At 41.7% G+C, this 18175-nt stretch overlaps 1 protein-coding gene across 1 annotated transcript in view; it reads right to left on the reverse strand.

The window, feature by feature from the left end:
• The window catches only part of LOC146393167 (neural-cadherin-like), a 325691-nt gene that overhangs the window by 3293 nt on the left and 304223 nt on the right, over positions 1-18175 (reverse strand). Inside the window, exon 36 of the mRNA XM_084927227.1 lies at positions 1094-1248. Within this exon, the coding sequence (XP_084783353.1) occupies positions 1094-1248 (155 nt within the window). The remainder of the gene's footprint in view (positions 1-1093; positions 1249-18175) is intronic.

Consider the following 18175-nt stretch of genomic DNA (forward strand, 5'->3'; position numbering starts at 1 on the left):
AGCACAGGAGCTGTAAAAACAGAGAGGGACTGATTGTCTGGGGGAGAATGATGAGGCAGAAAAAAATGAAATGTGACAGTGAGAAAGCAGAAAAATGAAAAGAGAGCAGAAAAACAATCAGCTCGCCCCACTACGTTTACTGTGAATGTTCCACCTATTTAAGTTTCCAATCTGTCTCCATTTACTGTCGCAGAAAACTTGTAATTCAAAATATCTCTGTATGCATGTGAGAGACCAAGAAGAAGAAGAGCAAGATGAGGGACATCTCTCTCTCTCTCTCCACTGCAGACAGCTGCCATTACTTTGTCATGCAGCGCAGCAGCCAGCCACTTTGGTACTAATGTGATTCCACCAGAACTGTAACCAGGGTGGCAGAGATGCAAAAAGATGTAGGAGGAGGAGGCGGCGGAAGAAATGATGCACAAGGAGGAGGCGTGGGTCGCTTTGTGAAACTGATTATGTGATGAGTGCTGTTTTTATTCCTCTAGAGCGATTTCAAACAAGACTCCAGAGAATTAACCACAGTGGCTGCTGTGTATAGAGGATCAGTACTGTGTGTGTGTTTGACTGCAGGTAACGGACAGACTCTTGAAGGTTTTGGGGTACTGATAAGGCCAGACAAGGATCTCTATATGAAAGTGTTTTTTTCCTCCTCTTTGTGTGTGTTTCAGCAATGATTTCAGCAGCCACATGTGTTTGTTGCGATCAAAGCTGTGATATTATGCAAGCTCTTAAGTACCGTTGAGTGCTTGTGGGTTACATTGGCTGGTGGAGAGGAGATAAGGATTTTGTGTGGGCCTAATTAAAACGCTAGCACACACACTGCAGGATTTTATTCCAAATTGAATTGACAGAATCTATTATAGAGCTGCTGCCATACATCCACTGCTAAGAATTTCCAAAATAAAAGTCTTTGAAATCAAAATTAAAACATCTCAACTTCAAGCAAGCACGTGGCGATGTAGCAGTTACATACTGAACATCACTTTTAACAGTTGTGTATGTGTGCACAAAGGTTTCTTTCTGATTTGCTTTGATAACTTTCACAGCAAAGGGTCCAGTCTGCATGAATGTGAGCGTGCGAGGGGTGTACCTGGTCCTCCTCCCCACCGCCCTCCTCATCGTAGTTGAGGACGTTCTCCCGGATGTCCTCCCAGCCGTCGTGATGCGCCGAGACGTGGTAAACGCCCTCTTTCAGCCCTTTGTAGGACCTCCAGCGAGTGTAGAGGAAAATGCCCAGTAGCAGCACTGCAGTTGAGACAAGACGGTGTTGAAGGCATTAGCATTACAAATTGAATGATTAAAATCCTTCAATCAAGATATGCCCTCAGAGACAGGCGCTCTTGATGGAGATGGCCTTGAGCATCATTTGAGAAAAGTGCGAGCAGAGACGTGATACGTTTTAGGAATCAAGTGACGATGACGCTTCAGAGTTTGAGCTAACGAGTGTTCTGCTGCTGATGTTTAACAAAATATATTTCAAGGACTGGCAAAAATCTCTGTGACAGTCAAAATCTTTCTCAAGATTGTCAAAAATGCCATGAGTGAGTTCGTGCATCCTTGGGAAACCTCGGGGGTGCAGAACAAAGTGAGATTAATGGGTTAGTGAGGTACTTCTTCTCACCTGGCTAGATCACTATGGTTACCTGCTTCAGAGCAGGCTGGATGTTTATCATGATAAAAGCCTGATCTGCTGCTGAAAACGGTGATGAATTTGGCTGTTTGGTTGTTGAACTTTGGCCTTTCCGAGTTCGGGCATTGCATTCTCCTTCTGAAAAATTAGGCATATTTCATGAAAATATTTTCACACGAAAAATGTCTTTAAACAGAAACAAAGGAGGCCACATGACCAACTGAGCTAGAAGGCAGGTCAGCCTCTAGGCTGAGAAACAAACACCTCATAGGTCTTCAGGTGGCGCCTTCATTACAGGCAACAAAACACTACTCTCCGTGTGGGACGAGGGACGAGACGTTCCAGGTAGAGCTGCAAAGATTAGAGAGCGGCTAAGTGTGATGGACAGACAAATCAAAGAACATTTATGAGACGTAGAACAAATAAAAGATGCTGGACACCATCTGCCAAAGAAGTTGATTTGCTCAGAGTGAAAGGGATCTTAACCAAGCGAGGCTGTTTGTTTATCTCTTCATCCATTGGATGGATAACAACGTGGCCTTACTGATTTCCTCATAAAGCTGTTGTAGTAACAGCTGGACTGTACAGTGAGTAAGAAGATACCGTCAGACTAAACCAACACAGGAGGAGCTTCGAGAAGCAGATTACCTTAACAAGGTCCAAGGTAAGCACGACTGCGATTGCTGAAACTATGCGATTCTTTGATGAAAAGGTTGAAGGACACAATTTTAATTTCCTCACCAATGTCTTGACCGTATTTTCTATTCGCTGAATTAAATAAAAATGCAATAGCTGACCTTAAACTGTTGTTTAATTTCCCCCCCCCCCCAAATGAATCCCGTACTTTATTTCATGGGCACGTTAATTTCATTTTATTTTTTTCTTTAACCACATTTTACAAACTCCCTGATTCTGCACCTCTGAGAAACTGGATCATTACAATCATATCAGTTACAGCGCTGACTCGAAGCGTTGCCTCTATCATGTTAAATAGTTATTAAGTATGAAATTAAACATATCAGTGGCTGACACATCTGGCCAGAATCAGAGTTTCAATTAAAGACTAATAAACATGTGAACCTAATTAAAATGCTAATTTAAAATTATTCACAACCTCATTCCTTTACATCTGCCAGTATCACTGTAGTTAGAGGTAATTATAGCCATGTGACTGACAGGCTTTGTAGACACTGAACATGCTTCGGATTATAGGCGGCTCACTTAGTGCTGACAGTGTTTGACTGTAAACGGCATTAAGAGGGTACTGATACCGGCCTCGATAATGGGAGGGAGGAAAATTAGCCGCCTGATGTCTTATTGGAATTAATTACACTCCCATTATTGACACATTTAACCTTGAAGGGAACCTACTATGCTTTTCTGTCATGATGGGTGCTCGTGAGCTCAGCCTACATAAAAATAATCCACAGACTGTATATAAAAGACAGACGTAATCACACTCACTGGTTTTAGCATTCTGGTCTCTGGTGTTTTGGAACCAGAATTGATCACATTTAAGGTGTTAACACTGTAACATTTAATGCTGTTACACTGGACATTTTAACATGGCAGCTTATGGGAATTCACTTGCTTGAACAGCCCCTAGTGGCCAATAGAAGAACTGCAGGTGCTGTCAGTTCGTGTCTGTGCTTGAGGTACTGCCTGTAAACCAGTGATTGTCAAACTGTGGAGTGGGCCCCAGAGCCACCACAGTCAGGGTCAGGCTTCCAGTTATCCAATTCAACCTGTCCCAGCTGGTATTGGGGGACCAGTCAGGGTACATCCTGGAATGGGCGCCTGTCTATCACAGGGCCAACACAGTCACATACAGCCTATTTCTAATCACAAATTAACTTAACCCCAAAAACAGCATTTTTTGGACTGTGTGAGGAGGCCAGAGAGAACCTGCACTGACACAGGAAGAACATCACAACCCCGCCCAGAAAGGTGGATTCCAACCCAGCACCTTGTTGTGAGGTGACGGTCCTGCTATCGTGCTGTAAAATTTGCACTTCTAAGTAAAATTCAACGTAGGCCGCGTTTCACTGTAGACCTTTTTTTCATTGTTAATAATGGATGAAAACTGTGGGCTGTGACCTTTCTCTGGCTTCTGAAGAGGAGCATGCCAGAACAAGTTTGAAACTAATGCTGTAAGCCAGAAACACAGGCTTCAAGCTGTCCTAAATATCCCGGGCATGCCTGCCAGATACCATAGCTATGAGAACAACAACCCCACCCACCTGCTGTTTGACCCTTTTGTTTATGAGGGGCAGCCAATTAGCTAGTGGGCTTAAAGGGAGGGGCGCTGAAAGGGCTCGTTTCACGCAGAGAGCGAACTGAGCAGCTTCACCTGGGCCCGGTCAAAGAGAAATAAAGATTATTATGAACTGGGTGTCACGCAAAGAGTGCAAGAATAAAAGTATGGAGCCGGTCCTCTTAAATACTCCACAGGGCTACCTCCCATTGAGGCGATTCAACGTTATCCTAAAAAGCAGATTGTAGACACAAAACACACACACACACGGATTTTCTGCTCAAACAGTCTCTGCGTCTTTCTCACTGTAATGTTGCTGTGACCTTTTCAAATGTCTAACAAATCCCCCGCATGTTGTCTCATACCTATCACCTCTCGCCTTTGATAATACTACTCTAAGCCTCTCCATAATATTAACCTGCTTTACACCCACACAAACTCTTTAATTTTTTCCTTTTAATTCAGCTGCACTTCCCGCCACTCTCAAATCAAACAACCGAATCAAAACACATTTTTCCCCCCACAGAACTGCAAAAGAGGCAACTTGTAGAATCTGGAGTGCAGTGTTGAAATAATATTTAATAATTTACAAGCAAACGTCATTAACTGAGTGAATTACTCACAGAGACATATGCTATCTTCAAATCTGCTTCTTTTTTTTCCAAAAGCAGCAGAAAGCTGTGTTTAATCACATTTAAGAACAGCAGCAATCACATACAACAACTGGCAGCATTAGAAATACCCAAGCTGCTCAAATCCGATTAATCCGAGGTAAGACACGAGCGTGAAAAATCTGGAATCTTAAACAACTCAAACACATCATCTGAACGTGCACGGTCTCTTCTTCTGCATCAACCCCTGCGTTTTAACTCTGAATGTCTTTCTCTTACATCATAACTACAACCCAGCAGCCACTGCATCATGTAAGCACACCAACAGAAAGCACTCAAACGCTCTGTGAATTGATAACACCCCATTAAACAGCCCACCCTCCGACAACTCTGTAAGAGTAAATTCACTCAGCCAGAAACCAGCTGCACAGTACGAGAGGAAAAATCAATATTCATTTACTGTCATCTTGTCCCCCCTCACCACAACTCCAGCGCCTGGCAGATATATAAGACGAAATTGTTTCAAGAGATTTGCTGTCTCATTTTAAGATGGGCGTTATGGCTTTTAATGGCGAGTGAACAAGAACAAGGGGAAAGGGGCTAAAAGAAAAAAGACTTTTGTTTCAGGAGAGCCCACATGTGTCTGACTGCTGCAGTGGCTGCTTTCATGTTCGAGAGACAGTGAACTGGCAAAAACAAGGTCACAGGTTCAGTCCCCCTGCCCTGACTGCAATGAGCCTCATTTACTGTGAGGTGCCCTGAGCTTCCCCAAGACAGAAACAATAAATGAGTCGAAACAATGTGGAGAAGCAGCTGGTCCAGCAGCCCGGAGGTGCCCAGAGCCAATGAGATTACACGGCTGGAGGATTTAAGGCCATTGAGAGGAAAATGCACAATAGCAAGAGCCAGGACAAAATAATAGATAGTGTTTTTAAAGATTTACAATATAAAGGTGCCCTGTGGACTCTGACCACCTGTGGCACAGCAGCACGGTGGAGCTATGTTTCAATTCAATGCAATTTAATTCAATTCTGTTCTATTTATACAGCGTCAAATCAGAGCAACGGTCACTTCGAAGCCTTTATTTTGTAAGATAAAGACTCCACCATAATACATTGAAAAGAGCAAGCACTGGTGACGGTGGGAAGGAAAAACTCCTTTTTTAACAGGAAGAAACCTCTTACAGAACCAGGCTGAACATCTCCCCTTCAAGGTAGACTCCTGCTGCATATCTGCAATGTGTTTGGTGCTGCAGCTTTTTCAGATAGTTCCCTGGAAGTCCTGTTTTGAACACTTGTGTTTTGAGCCCAAAAGCTGAAATGTAACTTTGGGGTAACGGCAAAGTTGCAGGCAGCCAATTCTGAAAGCTGACCTTGTAGTGAGAGATGGTTTTGTTCTTGTGGACCTAAAACATTTGCTTTTAATGCACTGAGGGGGCCACACAGGGGTGGGCTGTGGAACCCTGGTGGCAGGAAGTTTTTGGAAAGAGGAAAAAACTGGTGAGTAAAGAGGAAAAAACATATTTTTGCACAGATGGACATCAGAATTGCAACGTAAAAAGAAAAAAGATGTCCTTTTATAGAATACCATCATGGAAGTTCACCTTGTAATCGGAAGGTTGCCGGTTCGAGCCCCGGCTCGGACAGTCTCGGTCGTTGTGTCCTTGGGCAAGACACTTCACCCGTTGCCTACTGGTGGTGGTCAGAGGGCCCGGTGGCGCCAGTGTCCGGCAGCCTCGCCTCTGTCAGTGCGCCCCAGGGTGGCTGTGGCTACAATGTAGCTGCCATCACCAGTGTGTGAATGGGTGGATGACTGGATGTGTAAAGTGCTTTGGGGTCCTTAGGGCTAGTAAAGCGCTATACAAATACAGACCATTTACCATTTACTCTCTCTGCTGTGCATTTTCCAAGGTTTCACTTCACCGTTTATCACACACACAAAAGCAGAGTCAGTATTGCAGTTAATAAAGATAAATACACCAACTGCAAGGCTGGCATTTTATATATATTTTTATATAACCAACATTAGTTTGGTAGTAGAAGCAGAATGTAAACAAAGCAGAGCTCATAGATACTTTAACGACAACATCAATCAATATTAATAGGAGCATTTTATAAACGATTGGGGCATATGATTATATCTGTGAAATGACATTTACTTTATACTATGGCTAAACACAGCCCTATATCTTGAGATACCCTGGGTGTTACAATGTAACGACAGAGGATGCATTTGTGAAGCCCAGAACTACCTAATGCTTCATTATGTAGCCAGGAAATGTTCTGGAAACATTCCTCAAAGATTTTGCTCCATATTAACATGACAGCATCACAAATGTGGCCCAGACCTGTTGGCTGTACTTCCATGATGTGAATCTCCTGTTCCACCACATCCCAAAGGTTCTCCATTCAATTGAGATTTGGCGACTGTAGAGGTCATTTGATGAATGTTGCCTTCCTATTAGCTTAAAGCATCATCCTCTGACATCAACGAGACATTTCCACTCAGAGAACTGCTGCCCACTGGTTATTTTCTTTCTGATATACTCAGAATCTAGCACCAACAACCACACCATATTTAAAGTTGCCTAAGTCATCTTTTCCCCCTCATTCTGATACTCAGTTTAACCTTGTTGCCTAGATGCTAAAATGCATTGTGTTGCTGCTATGAAATGGGTGGATTATATATATATATAGATACAAAATGAAATAGCTGGTGAATGAATGTTGACAGATTGAGCCTGAAAGACAAATTCATGTTGCACAAACCTGTGAAACACAAAAAGAAAACAACCTTGAGCACAGTCCTAAACTTTGTGCTGGGACCAGCTCCCATCAAATGTGATGATCATCTGTCAGATGATTTCTCTGCACACGTTAGAGGACCATGCTGAAATTGGCAGTGCATTGGACTGCAAGTGATCCAAGTGTAGTAAGAGAGCTAAACGGGGTCCAGCGTTACAGAAGGAGATGACCTTGAAAAAGAAATTTGCTTGTTATGGTTACTCACAGTGTACTGCCTCTTTTTCCAACCACCACATTTTCAGAGGCTTTAAGGCTTTTAAACAGTGAGCGGTTAATGAACGACTAGAAATCCAGTTTCACTATGAGTTACACGTACATTTGTGCAGGCTAACCAACGCTTCATTAAGCATTTCTTTTTCTCACAGCACAAAAGAAAAGATGTGACAAAGCACACGAAGAAATGTGATCCTAAGCTGACGTGAGATTGCTGTGCTCCACCGCATGAATCAATATCCTTCGCATTATGGCACAGGCCTATACGAAGAGGAAATACAACCTCTATAGACTGAAGCAAATAATCTGGAAATATAAGAGGTGTGTTACTGCTTAGTTTATGACGGTGGAGTTTATGCCTTTATGTGTTTATGTTTCTCCTGCTCCCCTCTGCTGAGAAGCAAGTGTGTGTGTGTGTGTGTGTGCGCGCGTGCCGGTATGAAGAGGTGGCTGGAGTGAGCTCCACGGGGAGGTGAGCAAGGAAGCTGGAGGTCAGGGTGTACAAGAAGAATCTGCTCTGTTCAAAGTCTTCTCCAGAGGGCAAACAAAGAAATGGAGAATTTGATCGGTATTTCTGACAGAGTGTGTGTGTGTGTGTGTGTGTGTGTGTGTGTGTGCTGGAGAAAGTAAAGAGCGAGCCTGAAAAGAAAGATTATGTGTTTATTTGTTTACACTGCCTCCAAGGTCCTGTGCTGTCTTTGACCATCACTCCTTTCTCACTCTCTCTGCTTAACTCTTACTCCTGCCTTCAACTCGCCCTCCCTCCGTCCAAACTCCTCTAATGGTTCTCTTCCTCCACTCAGCCGCTCCACCCCTTCTTTAAAGTTTGTGTCTATTGATTCCATTGGACTTTAACAACAACCGCTACGTTAGGTCAAACCCTTCAGCTATTTCTGGATCTTCAACAGACGCCCTGGGCTATTCGCCTAAACCACTTCACTTCCAGCCCATCGCTCGCTTCACGATGAGTGTTACAAGTGCTGCTAACAAGTAAATGTCGAGCATAGAGACCCTTAAAACTCGACTTTCTTTATAAGACTGCGTGCAGCGAGGTGGCATGCCGCTACTCTCTGTGATGAGCAGGGATATCCATCGTACCTTCTGCAGTTCAAATGGCACTGAATGAGCGAGTGCGTAATGGGATTTCCAGTCAGACAATCAATATCCGAGCTGCCCTGCAATGAGATCAGTGTCTATGAGAACGTCAACACAGGTCAATAATATAGTATGGATTTTACCTCATCAAACTATAATTCTGCTTACTGGAGCCATCTGTCTCTGTGGGCTTGATCTATCACTACTCTTCTTCTCGCTGCTTTTTTTTGTTGTGCTATATTTTAAACAGGATTTTAAGGTCAGTACCAATAGGCAGCAGACAACGTCTCTACACATTCACAGGTGCAATGAGTTCTTTTTGTTTTTTCCTCTGGTTCCTGGAGTTAAATGACTACATGTACCGGAAAATGATAGGGTTGAACATTAATAATGGATTCCTTGCAGGCGCTGAATTTCCAGGCACTGTTTGGGAAGCCAAACTGCCCCTCAGTTGTAGTAATACAAATCTTCCCACACTGACTATATTCATGCATAAAAAACTGTAAGTAAATTGGCCCCCAAAGTTATTCTTATTACTTATTGAATGTAATTCATTTAGCTCACAGGGCAGTAAAGCCCTGCGTGGAAAGTTAATAAAACACTTAATCCAAGGCCAGTACCTGTCCAACGTCTTAGCTCAGTTTTCTGTATTGTTCGCTTTCTCAAGGTAACTGTGCTCAGCGAGTCTTTGTATCTTTTGCACTCTCCACTGCTCTTGTTATTGATCCAAATGTGTCCTTTCTTTAATCCTCCACCTCCTGTTGTAAAAAAAATTGTGCCAGTGGTGTCGTAGAGGTGCAGTCATATCTCAGCTGCGCTCTGATAAAGATGCGGCTATGAATAGGGACATTTTGGAGCACGGGGTACAAACAGACAGAGAAGCTACAGCGAATGTTTGCGGTGGAGACGTAAGAATTAAAAATAGATTTTTTTTCTTGCTTCATTCAGTACTTCTAATTCTGTGCGCATTCTGGCAAGTTTTCCAACACATCAGCATGCACCTTGGATCGCTGAACTCTGTTCTTGTTGGGTTGAAGTGTTCACTTTCATCGAGTGTGGAATTTCAGATCATCCGAAGCAGCTTGGGGGGCGTTCAGAGTCACGTACCGTTAAAATATAAATGCAATCAGTGTTTTGTCCACAAACAGACGGCGCAGACATTAACTGTGAGAATGCACTGCAGATAAACAGGCTGCTAATGATGCGCACTGATAGACAGACACACCTCGTTCTCTACTTATTGCATTCAGAAGAGTTTCGGAAAACTTGACCTCTGACATGGAGGTCAACATCACTGGAATACAAGATCTAGATTTTCAGCAGATATAATTATGGTTAGGTGTCTGCCCAGCAGGGTGACGACAATACCCCATCACCCTTTTATGGCTGAGAGGTAAGAACAATCAAACTAATCCACATTTGAAAAGATAGTAATCCGGTCTTTAAGTGATGACGTGATGAATCCTGCTTCCGGGCCCAAACTACTCTGCGTTTAATAAGGATGTTGTGTTTTTAACATGTTTTATTGCTTTGCATCTTGTTCTATTTAATCTACAAGCTCCTAAAAACAGTCAGCGATCACTGTCGGCCTCTCTAAGTTTTTATTACCAATTTTAAAGCTCAGCTTTTAAAACCTTACAATGTAACTACAGCCCAGGCCATGCAGCAGTATATGAATGACTAACCTCCTATTGTGGATGGATTATCTCAGTTGTTCTCCTGACTGAAGTTTGGTCCGTTTACAGCAGCGGTCCCCAACCCCCGGGCCTCGGACCGGTACCGGTCCGCGAGAGTTGAGGCTCAGGTGTGAAATGTATGGTTTTCAGGGTTTTTTATCGGTTTTCAGCGTTATTTTGTTATCGTTTTTATCGTTAACTCGGTTTTCCTGGGTCTTTTCAGGTGTGTCATGAATAAATCTTTTTTTTTTTTTCGGTACCGGTACTAGTTTTATTTTGTTTTATTTATCCACGACACCTTAAGGCCAGTCCGTGAAAATAATGTCGGGCATAAACCGGTCCGTGGCGCAAAAAAAGGTTGGGGACCGCTGGTTTACAGCATCATGCCATGTGATTGCATTTGTCTCTAACCATCGGGAACCTTCACGTTAACTTTTATCGAGTGGAAAAAAGTTAGCGTTCATCCTCCAGCTTCACTGTGTTTATGCTATGCTAACATAGCTGTGTCACTAGCGATCACGTAGCACATCATTATATACCGGCTAGCCCAACTTCAGTAACCTTAAAACGTCACTGCTGTTTAGTTTTCTGTCTTCATTTATGTTGGAAGTGATAGCAGAGCTGTAAGTCTTAATTTGTTTCAGAAATCTCTCAGTCAGATCATGCTATATTATATTTAGATGGAAACTAGCGAGCTAACTTCCTGCTAACTTCTAACTCTGTTAAATTTAATAAATTGTGTTTTCGTGGATGCCTGGATGTTAAACTTAATTGTTACACCTGGTAATGCAGCAACGCTGATCATTTTGTTACAGATGAAAAAATTTAGACAGTTTTTCAACTCTGCGGCAAAGTTTGGGCCCAGACACGGCTAATGACGTCTGACTTATAGACCAGATGAAAATTAACAACAGTAAATATTTGAAGTTAAAAGACTGAGACCAACAATGGTCCAGTAAAATCTGTCCATTCCTAAAGCTTTTGCTCTCTCTCTCTGATGGGTTTACTTTGGTTTTCGAGCCTAAACATGTTCTCCTTCACTTGCATCCAGTGTTGCCAACTTAGCGACTTTGTCGCTATATTTAGCGAGTTTTCAGACCCCCTTAGCAACTTTTTTTCCTAAAAAGCGACTAGCAACAAATCTGGCGACTTTTTCTGGTATTATTGGAGACTTATTTATGATGACTTTTTGACGTGAAAGCGCGTATCGCTCTTACTCTCAACAAGCAGCGGTGCTGCGGTGGGCACCTCGCCCGTGCCAAAGCGCTCACAGGCGGAGGATAGTCCTCCCCCAGCTGCTATCAGGGCAGGAGACGTTCACACCTATGCGTCCGAACTGCAAATGAATCGCGCATGAGCGAAACCGCTGCTCCCGCACTGACTGCAACGCAGTCAGTTCTTCTTTTACTGTTATGCTGTTTTGTGGATCACAAGGTTTAAAACTACTTATAAACACACACACACAAAGTAACTCCACCAGAGTGCCTATATCGGGTCACTTTTGCCGGTCCAAGCCCGGATAGAGGATCAGGGTTGGAATTGTGACATTAAAAAAAACAATAATTGCTAAAATAAATTTAATCTGTAGTTCTAAATAAATTCTAAATGCATTTAGGACGTTTTTTACTCCCTTTATGTCTCTTCTACAATGTTATTTTTCTCGCCTACAACGTTGGTTACAATTACATTAGCATGACCAATTATGCAAATTAGGCGATGACGTCATTTAGCGACTTCTAGCGACTTTTAGGACAGCCAATAGCGATTTTCCTTCCTGAGGAGTTGGCAACACTGCTTGCATCAACATCTCACTGCACCTCATTCTGAAATTTCCTATTAACTATAGACTTAACTATAAACAAACAAACAAAAAGACAAAGAACGCAAACGTAAAAAGCCACAAAACAAACATACAAATACCGATCAGCAGTTTATTCTCTGTAGTGCTTTTAATAAATCATGCATCACTTTTGAGTTTTGCAGGAAAGATAAACATAAATAAAAAATAAATTATTTGAATCCACCCTCTTACTTGTCTGAAGAATGAAGAACTGAAATAAAATGTTATTTTTTAGAAGGACTGAGGGGACTCCGGCTGAGCCTGCTGGTTGAGGCGAAGCAGGTTTTAATGGCCCATGTGAGGAGCTGGTTGAGTCCCAGTGAGAAGCAGGTTTAATGGCACTCGTGAGGGACAAAAAGCAGCTCAGGAAAATTGTGCTGGCTTTGACTCTAAATGAATTTTAAATTACTTTGTGCACTTTTTTGCCTTGAGGAAATTTCATCATCAAAAAATAAATAAATAAAAAAATCAGCAGGCAAATTTCCCCTGTGATGGACCGAGTTCAGTGTCGGTCCCCAAAGTATTTGAACAATCATCCAGCTCTACAGGTGACAGCAGCCACTGCTGCCTTAAACAGCACGCTTTAATCTGAAAACTGTTAGCAAAGTCTCTACAAAGGTGCACCTATATATCGTCTCCCTCCTGCTTGTGCTGTGTTCTCTCCTCCTTCACTTTCTGCAGGTATATGGAGAACTGCATGTTCTGTACTTATGATGCAACCTGTCGAGCGTTTATTGTTGTATTGTTTCTTGTCTCTCTAAGATCTTCTTTTCTGTCTGGTCTTTCTAAGCAGTCACGGCAGATGGCTGCCCTCCCAGAGTCTGCTTCTACCAGAGACGTCCTACTGTTAAAAGGTTCCTTCTGCTCATAGAGAATAGTTATGTCATAGAGGTTTCCATCTAAAATACTGAAAGGTATTTACCTTACTGTGAAAAGTGCCTTGGGATGACAATCATGGTGATTTAGTTATGTATATATGTAATTGAAAGTTAATGATTTTGTGTTTTTGGGCCAAGGTGCACTTTCAAGTCTTTCTCTTTGAACCTAAATGCCTTCAAGTCGAATTGAAATCATGTTAAGTAATTTTCCACCCTGAAACACTGTCACCATCATTGTATCTTTAATGGCTTTTTATAATATAAAAGCTCCTTTTCATCTCAGATGGCTGGAGGGATGTGTCTGCGTTTGATCCACAAATGCTGGCAGGCTGAGCCCCGGCAGGGAAACAAGAGTAGGTAAACAAACTAGCACTAAAGTCTACATGGAAATGTGCTGTTAACCGTGATATTGAAAAATGAGGGCTACACATGCATCTAACCAGCCAAAGATTAGAGTAGCAGGTAAATCACAATAATCTATTTTTATTGATTATTATTGTTATTTTTTTATTTATTGATCTCTGCAGGGAATCTCATCCTCTGTTTCCAGCTTCCAGGGACCGGCTCCAGGTGTAAGGCAGGAACAAGGACTGAATGATGGGAGAACTAGCCTGGCATGTTCTTTACAGCGGGGGAAACAAAGACCTAAGAGTGAAACCACGAACCCTCCACAGCGTCCAGGGTTCATTGCCCACTCTCCATATCTGAATTCCATGAGCCTCATAGACTGCCCTTCCAGTTCACATTGTATATATGACCCCACTGCACTACAAGCTTGTTTGTTCTAATTTACATGCCCCAACCTCGCTCCCTCTTTCAAATCATTCACCTCCCATTAGTACACGGTGTTCTGTCTGGTTCTGGAGCTGCACCAGTCCCCTCTGACTCCCTCCTCAAACCACAGCTTACACCATCTGCCATTGTGTGCTAGAAATGCTGTCAATTTCTTGGTCCTGTCCCAGATACATCTGGCTAATAAGCATTCTGTAGTGACGCATGCTGGTTTGATTGAAGTTTGCTCAGAGTGAAAAGAAACCAACCCATCAACTGATTTTGGAGCAGAGAAATTAAAGTATATGTGTGAAAATGCATTTAAATGCCATTTAAGGTAGTTTATCTGACATCAGCTGATGACCAAAACAGCTTATTTTTGTTCGATGGCTTTCTCCAAAGGTTGTAGACCTAAAATGTTACTGCAAGCATAAATGAAGTTGATTGTTTGGTGCCAAACTTTTCCAGCTGGTCACTACCAGTGTTGGTCAAGTTACTTGAAAAAAGTAATCAGTAACTAATTACTGATTACCTCCCCAAAAAAGTAATCCCGTTACTTTACTGATTACTTATTTTCAAAAGTAATTAATTACTTAGTTACTTTTTAAAAACACGATTTACAACCTGAATAGGTGATAAAACGATAGATCTTTCAGCCCAATTCTACTTTTTCTACATAATCCATCATACAAAATGTAATCAAATGGAAACGTCCCTTTTTAAAACTTGTTTCTCTGACTATGTGCACATTCCAGCACATAAAAAATTTTTTTTTTTGTGTTTACACTCACTCTTTCAAATAGATGCAAGTAAAACACAACAGAAAATAAATAAAGTCAAAGACTAGCGGTCCTTTTGCTCTATTTTCACCTGTAAAGCAGGACTAGGGTAGGCGGAGGTTTATCCTGGTGCAGGTGTGCCGCAGCGGTCAGTGGAAGAATCCGTGAGTTTCTCTGTGAATTTCCCATTACGTCATAGCGCACTCGGTACTTGCTTGGAAGTTTAGGGGTTTTTTTCGCTGTAAAAAGAAGTTTTCTTCCCACGCACAACGGACGTTAATGTTTTTGTCACTTTTTATGGAATCAAACTCAAAGTAAGGTCAGTACTTCCACGCTTTAAACGCTGCACGCTCATACTGTCTCCGCACTCGATATATGATCCATTGTTGATCTGCGCACAGCTGTTGTCACGAACGTCGCACTCGCTTACGTCACTGTCATGAGACATTCTTGCAAAAAAAATATCCTGGTTTTAGTAACGCAGTAACGCAGCGTTCCTACGGGAAAGTAACGGTAATCTAATTACCGTTTTTGCAATAGTAATCCCTTACTTTACTCGTTACTTGAAAAAAAGTAATCGGATTACAGTAACGCGTTACTGCCCATCTCTGGTCACTACTCAAAAGTCAAGTATGCCCAAATGTGTCTGTGTAGGTTCTCAGTCATCCGGGACATCCAATTGTCTGCCATCTATCAGACAATTGGATGTCATCTATAATCCAGTTTTGAGGTCCCTTCCCAGACGCCTTCATGCTCACTCACATCCTGGGCCATTTATAACCTTAGCAAGTCACATGATAGATAGGGTGAGGCTAGGTTTCACAATGGGTTCACCCGAAACCTTGGCTGACTGTGGCCCACACCTGTTGGTTTGTGTGATTAGGCAGAGGATCAATAGGGGGTCCATGGCCCTCTGGGAGACTTAAAATTTGGGACTCTCCACCAATAGTACTTAGAACTGAAGAAGCTTCTTGGATGAAATGTCTTCAAGAAACCTAAAGAAGTCCAGATGATTTTCTTTCCAAGCTCCTTAGACTATGCCCAAATGCGTGCACATGGAATTTGCTCCAAAGATCCCTAAAACACAGTCAAGACAACAAATATAAACTAATATGGATGAACCCCCCCCCCCAAAACAGTTATCTTGTGACTGTGATGATTTATCTGTGAGGGCACATTTGGTGTCATGGTCTCTAAATAAAACACCTCATCTAAATATAGTAAATCAAACTGTAGATTATTGTGAGGTTTTTGCGAGTGTGTGTTTCTGTGTGGCTTTGAGTTTCAATATGTATTTACATGAAGCTGAATAATACTCAGTGTTCCTGCGTGAGGAGGCAGTAAGACAAAGGGTCATCAACACGCACCTTCAGCACAGACTGCAAGCTCTGCCAATGCATACATGAAACAGTCCAGCGAAGAACGTCTCTGTCACACTAATTAGCCTTAATTTACATCATTTAGATGGATCGGAAAATCCATCTCTACATGATTTAAGTAGGTGCTCGTGCTATTTCAGTGGGATATTCTATGGCATATAAAGACATATCTGGTGGTGCGTTCAATAAAAAGCAGTCCATGCTGTGTTTAGGGAAGATTAAGAGAGTCTGCATCTGTGCTGTCAGACCACTGCTGTGTGGGGCACTTAGACGATAGATTGGTTTATTATTTAAGACAAAATAACTATTTGGCTTTTGAGCATTGAGCAGTATTGTCTGATTATTTATCAATTTTTTTTTTGTAAGCATACATTTGGTCTTGATGTTGCTATTTTATCCACACATGATGAAACTAGTGCACTGGAGCAGGAGCAACCTCCCAGCGTAAAACCATCTGCTGCTGCAAATGTCCTAGAACCGATCTGCTGTGGCCCAGTAAAGAGTTCAGTTTGAGTTTTGACGTGGATTGAAGAATGTATTTTTGTGGCATGCTGTGAACATGGATTGGCTCTGTGTGTGAAAACAAAATAAATGTTTATGAAACCGGTTCTCCACCCTTTTCTGGCTTTCCCCACCTCAGAATCTGAAGCTTTAGTCAATAATCAACACTGAATGTTGCTTAAATAAACATGAGTGTGATTGCACCACTAAATTCTGGCTTATTAATTTTCCCTAAACATCAAAAAACTCCACGACCCACCACTGGGGCCCACACCACAGTCTGAGAACCGCTCATCTATGACAATAACACCACCTGACAATGATGAACAGATTCACCGTAATACAAAAATATCACATTTAATGCTAAAAAAATAGCCACTGGAGTTTAAAGAGGAACTCTTGACCTTTGGGACATACTTTGTGTACTTTCAGACTATGTTCATTTTATAATAAACACTTATTTTTAGCATGTGCATGGTATCACTTCTAAGCCTAAAACACACTGAAAATATTCAGAGTATTAAAAATAGGTATTCTAATAAAAAGTAATACAATTTGTACATTTACCATGCAGCAGCATGGTAATGGAAGTATTAACCCTTTAAGACCTACCATAGAACCGCCAGAGCTTATATTATATTTTTACATGCCGTAGTGCCATTTTTATGAGCATTTCAAGTTGCTATACATCAATACAACCATTATAGCCCAAATTTTAATAATATGTCTGCATTAAGTGCATAGTAGGGCTGCTCGATTATGGCAAAAATGATAATCACGATTATTTTCACTGAAATTGAGATCTCGATTATTTGACGATATTTATTTAACAATAACAATGTGTTGAATAATGACTTTAAAGATTGTCAAAAAAGAATATAAAATAGTGTGCAAATACTGATAACAGTGCAAATGTTTGCAATATAAGAAATAAATGAAAAATGTAAACATCTATGTTTAGTGAACTTTGCAGTGTTGCTCTGTGGTGCAGCTACGACACCGTAGCAAAGTTTACACGCTGTGTCTACTTGATCCACGTCTGACTCCGCGAACCCATAATGTTTCCACACCACTGAAGTTTTTTTTACCTCTCTTTTCAACCAACGGCAGTCACTCTCTACGGAGCCCTGCAGGGGACATGGGAGAAAAAAAAAATTAAGACGGACTTTTGCGAGATCCCGAGTTTGTTTTGCGAGATCTCGCAAAAGTCCGTCTTAATTTTTTTTCTCCCATGTCCCCTGTGGGGCTCCGTAACTCTCCAAATAACTTCTGCTTAGCTTTCCGAGCTTCCCTAGGGTCCTCTTAATTGTTGTGACACGTGTTTGAAATGCAGAGAGGTGCGCTCGATTTGCCACACGGAGCAACGCGAGTGTAATGCACGAGGGAGGGGCTAATTATCGGCTCAGTCATTTTTAATGATCGTTGAAAGCCCAGATCGTAATCGAGATTAAAATTCGATTAATTGAGCAGCCCTAGTGCATAGTAATTACATAAATTGCAAAAAAGTGCAATAAACTACAAAAAAATTGAAAATCGTTTTTGTTTTTTTAACATATATTTCTAGTTAGAGAAATTTAAGAGGCTTATCCCTCAAAACTGTAAATACAAAAAAGTTGCACAAAATAGTTTCCCACCACAGGAAATTTATTTTGAGTGTCTTCATAGTTTTATTTTTGAAATACACCAATTTTTATATACTGCAGGAAAAACGAAAATAAATATTATAGTGCAAATTTGCAAA

This window comes from Perissodus microlepis, chromosome 1, assembly GCF_051167445.1.
Source record: "Perissodus microlepis isolate ML-2025 ecotype Zambia chromosome 1, ASM5116744v1, whole genome shotgun sequence".
NCBI lineage: Eukaryota > Metazoa > Chordata > Actinopteri > Cichliformes > Cichlidae > Perissodus > Perissodus microlepis.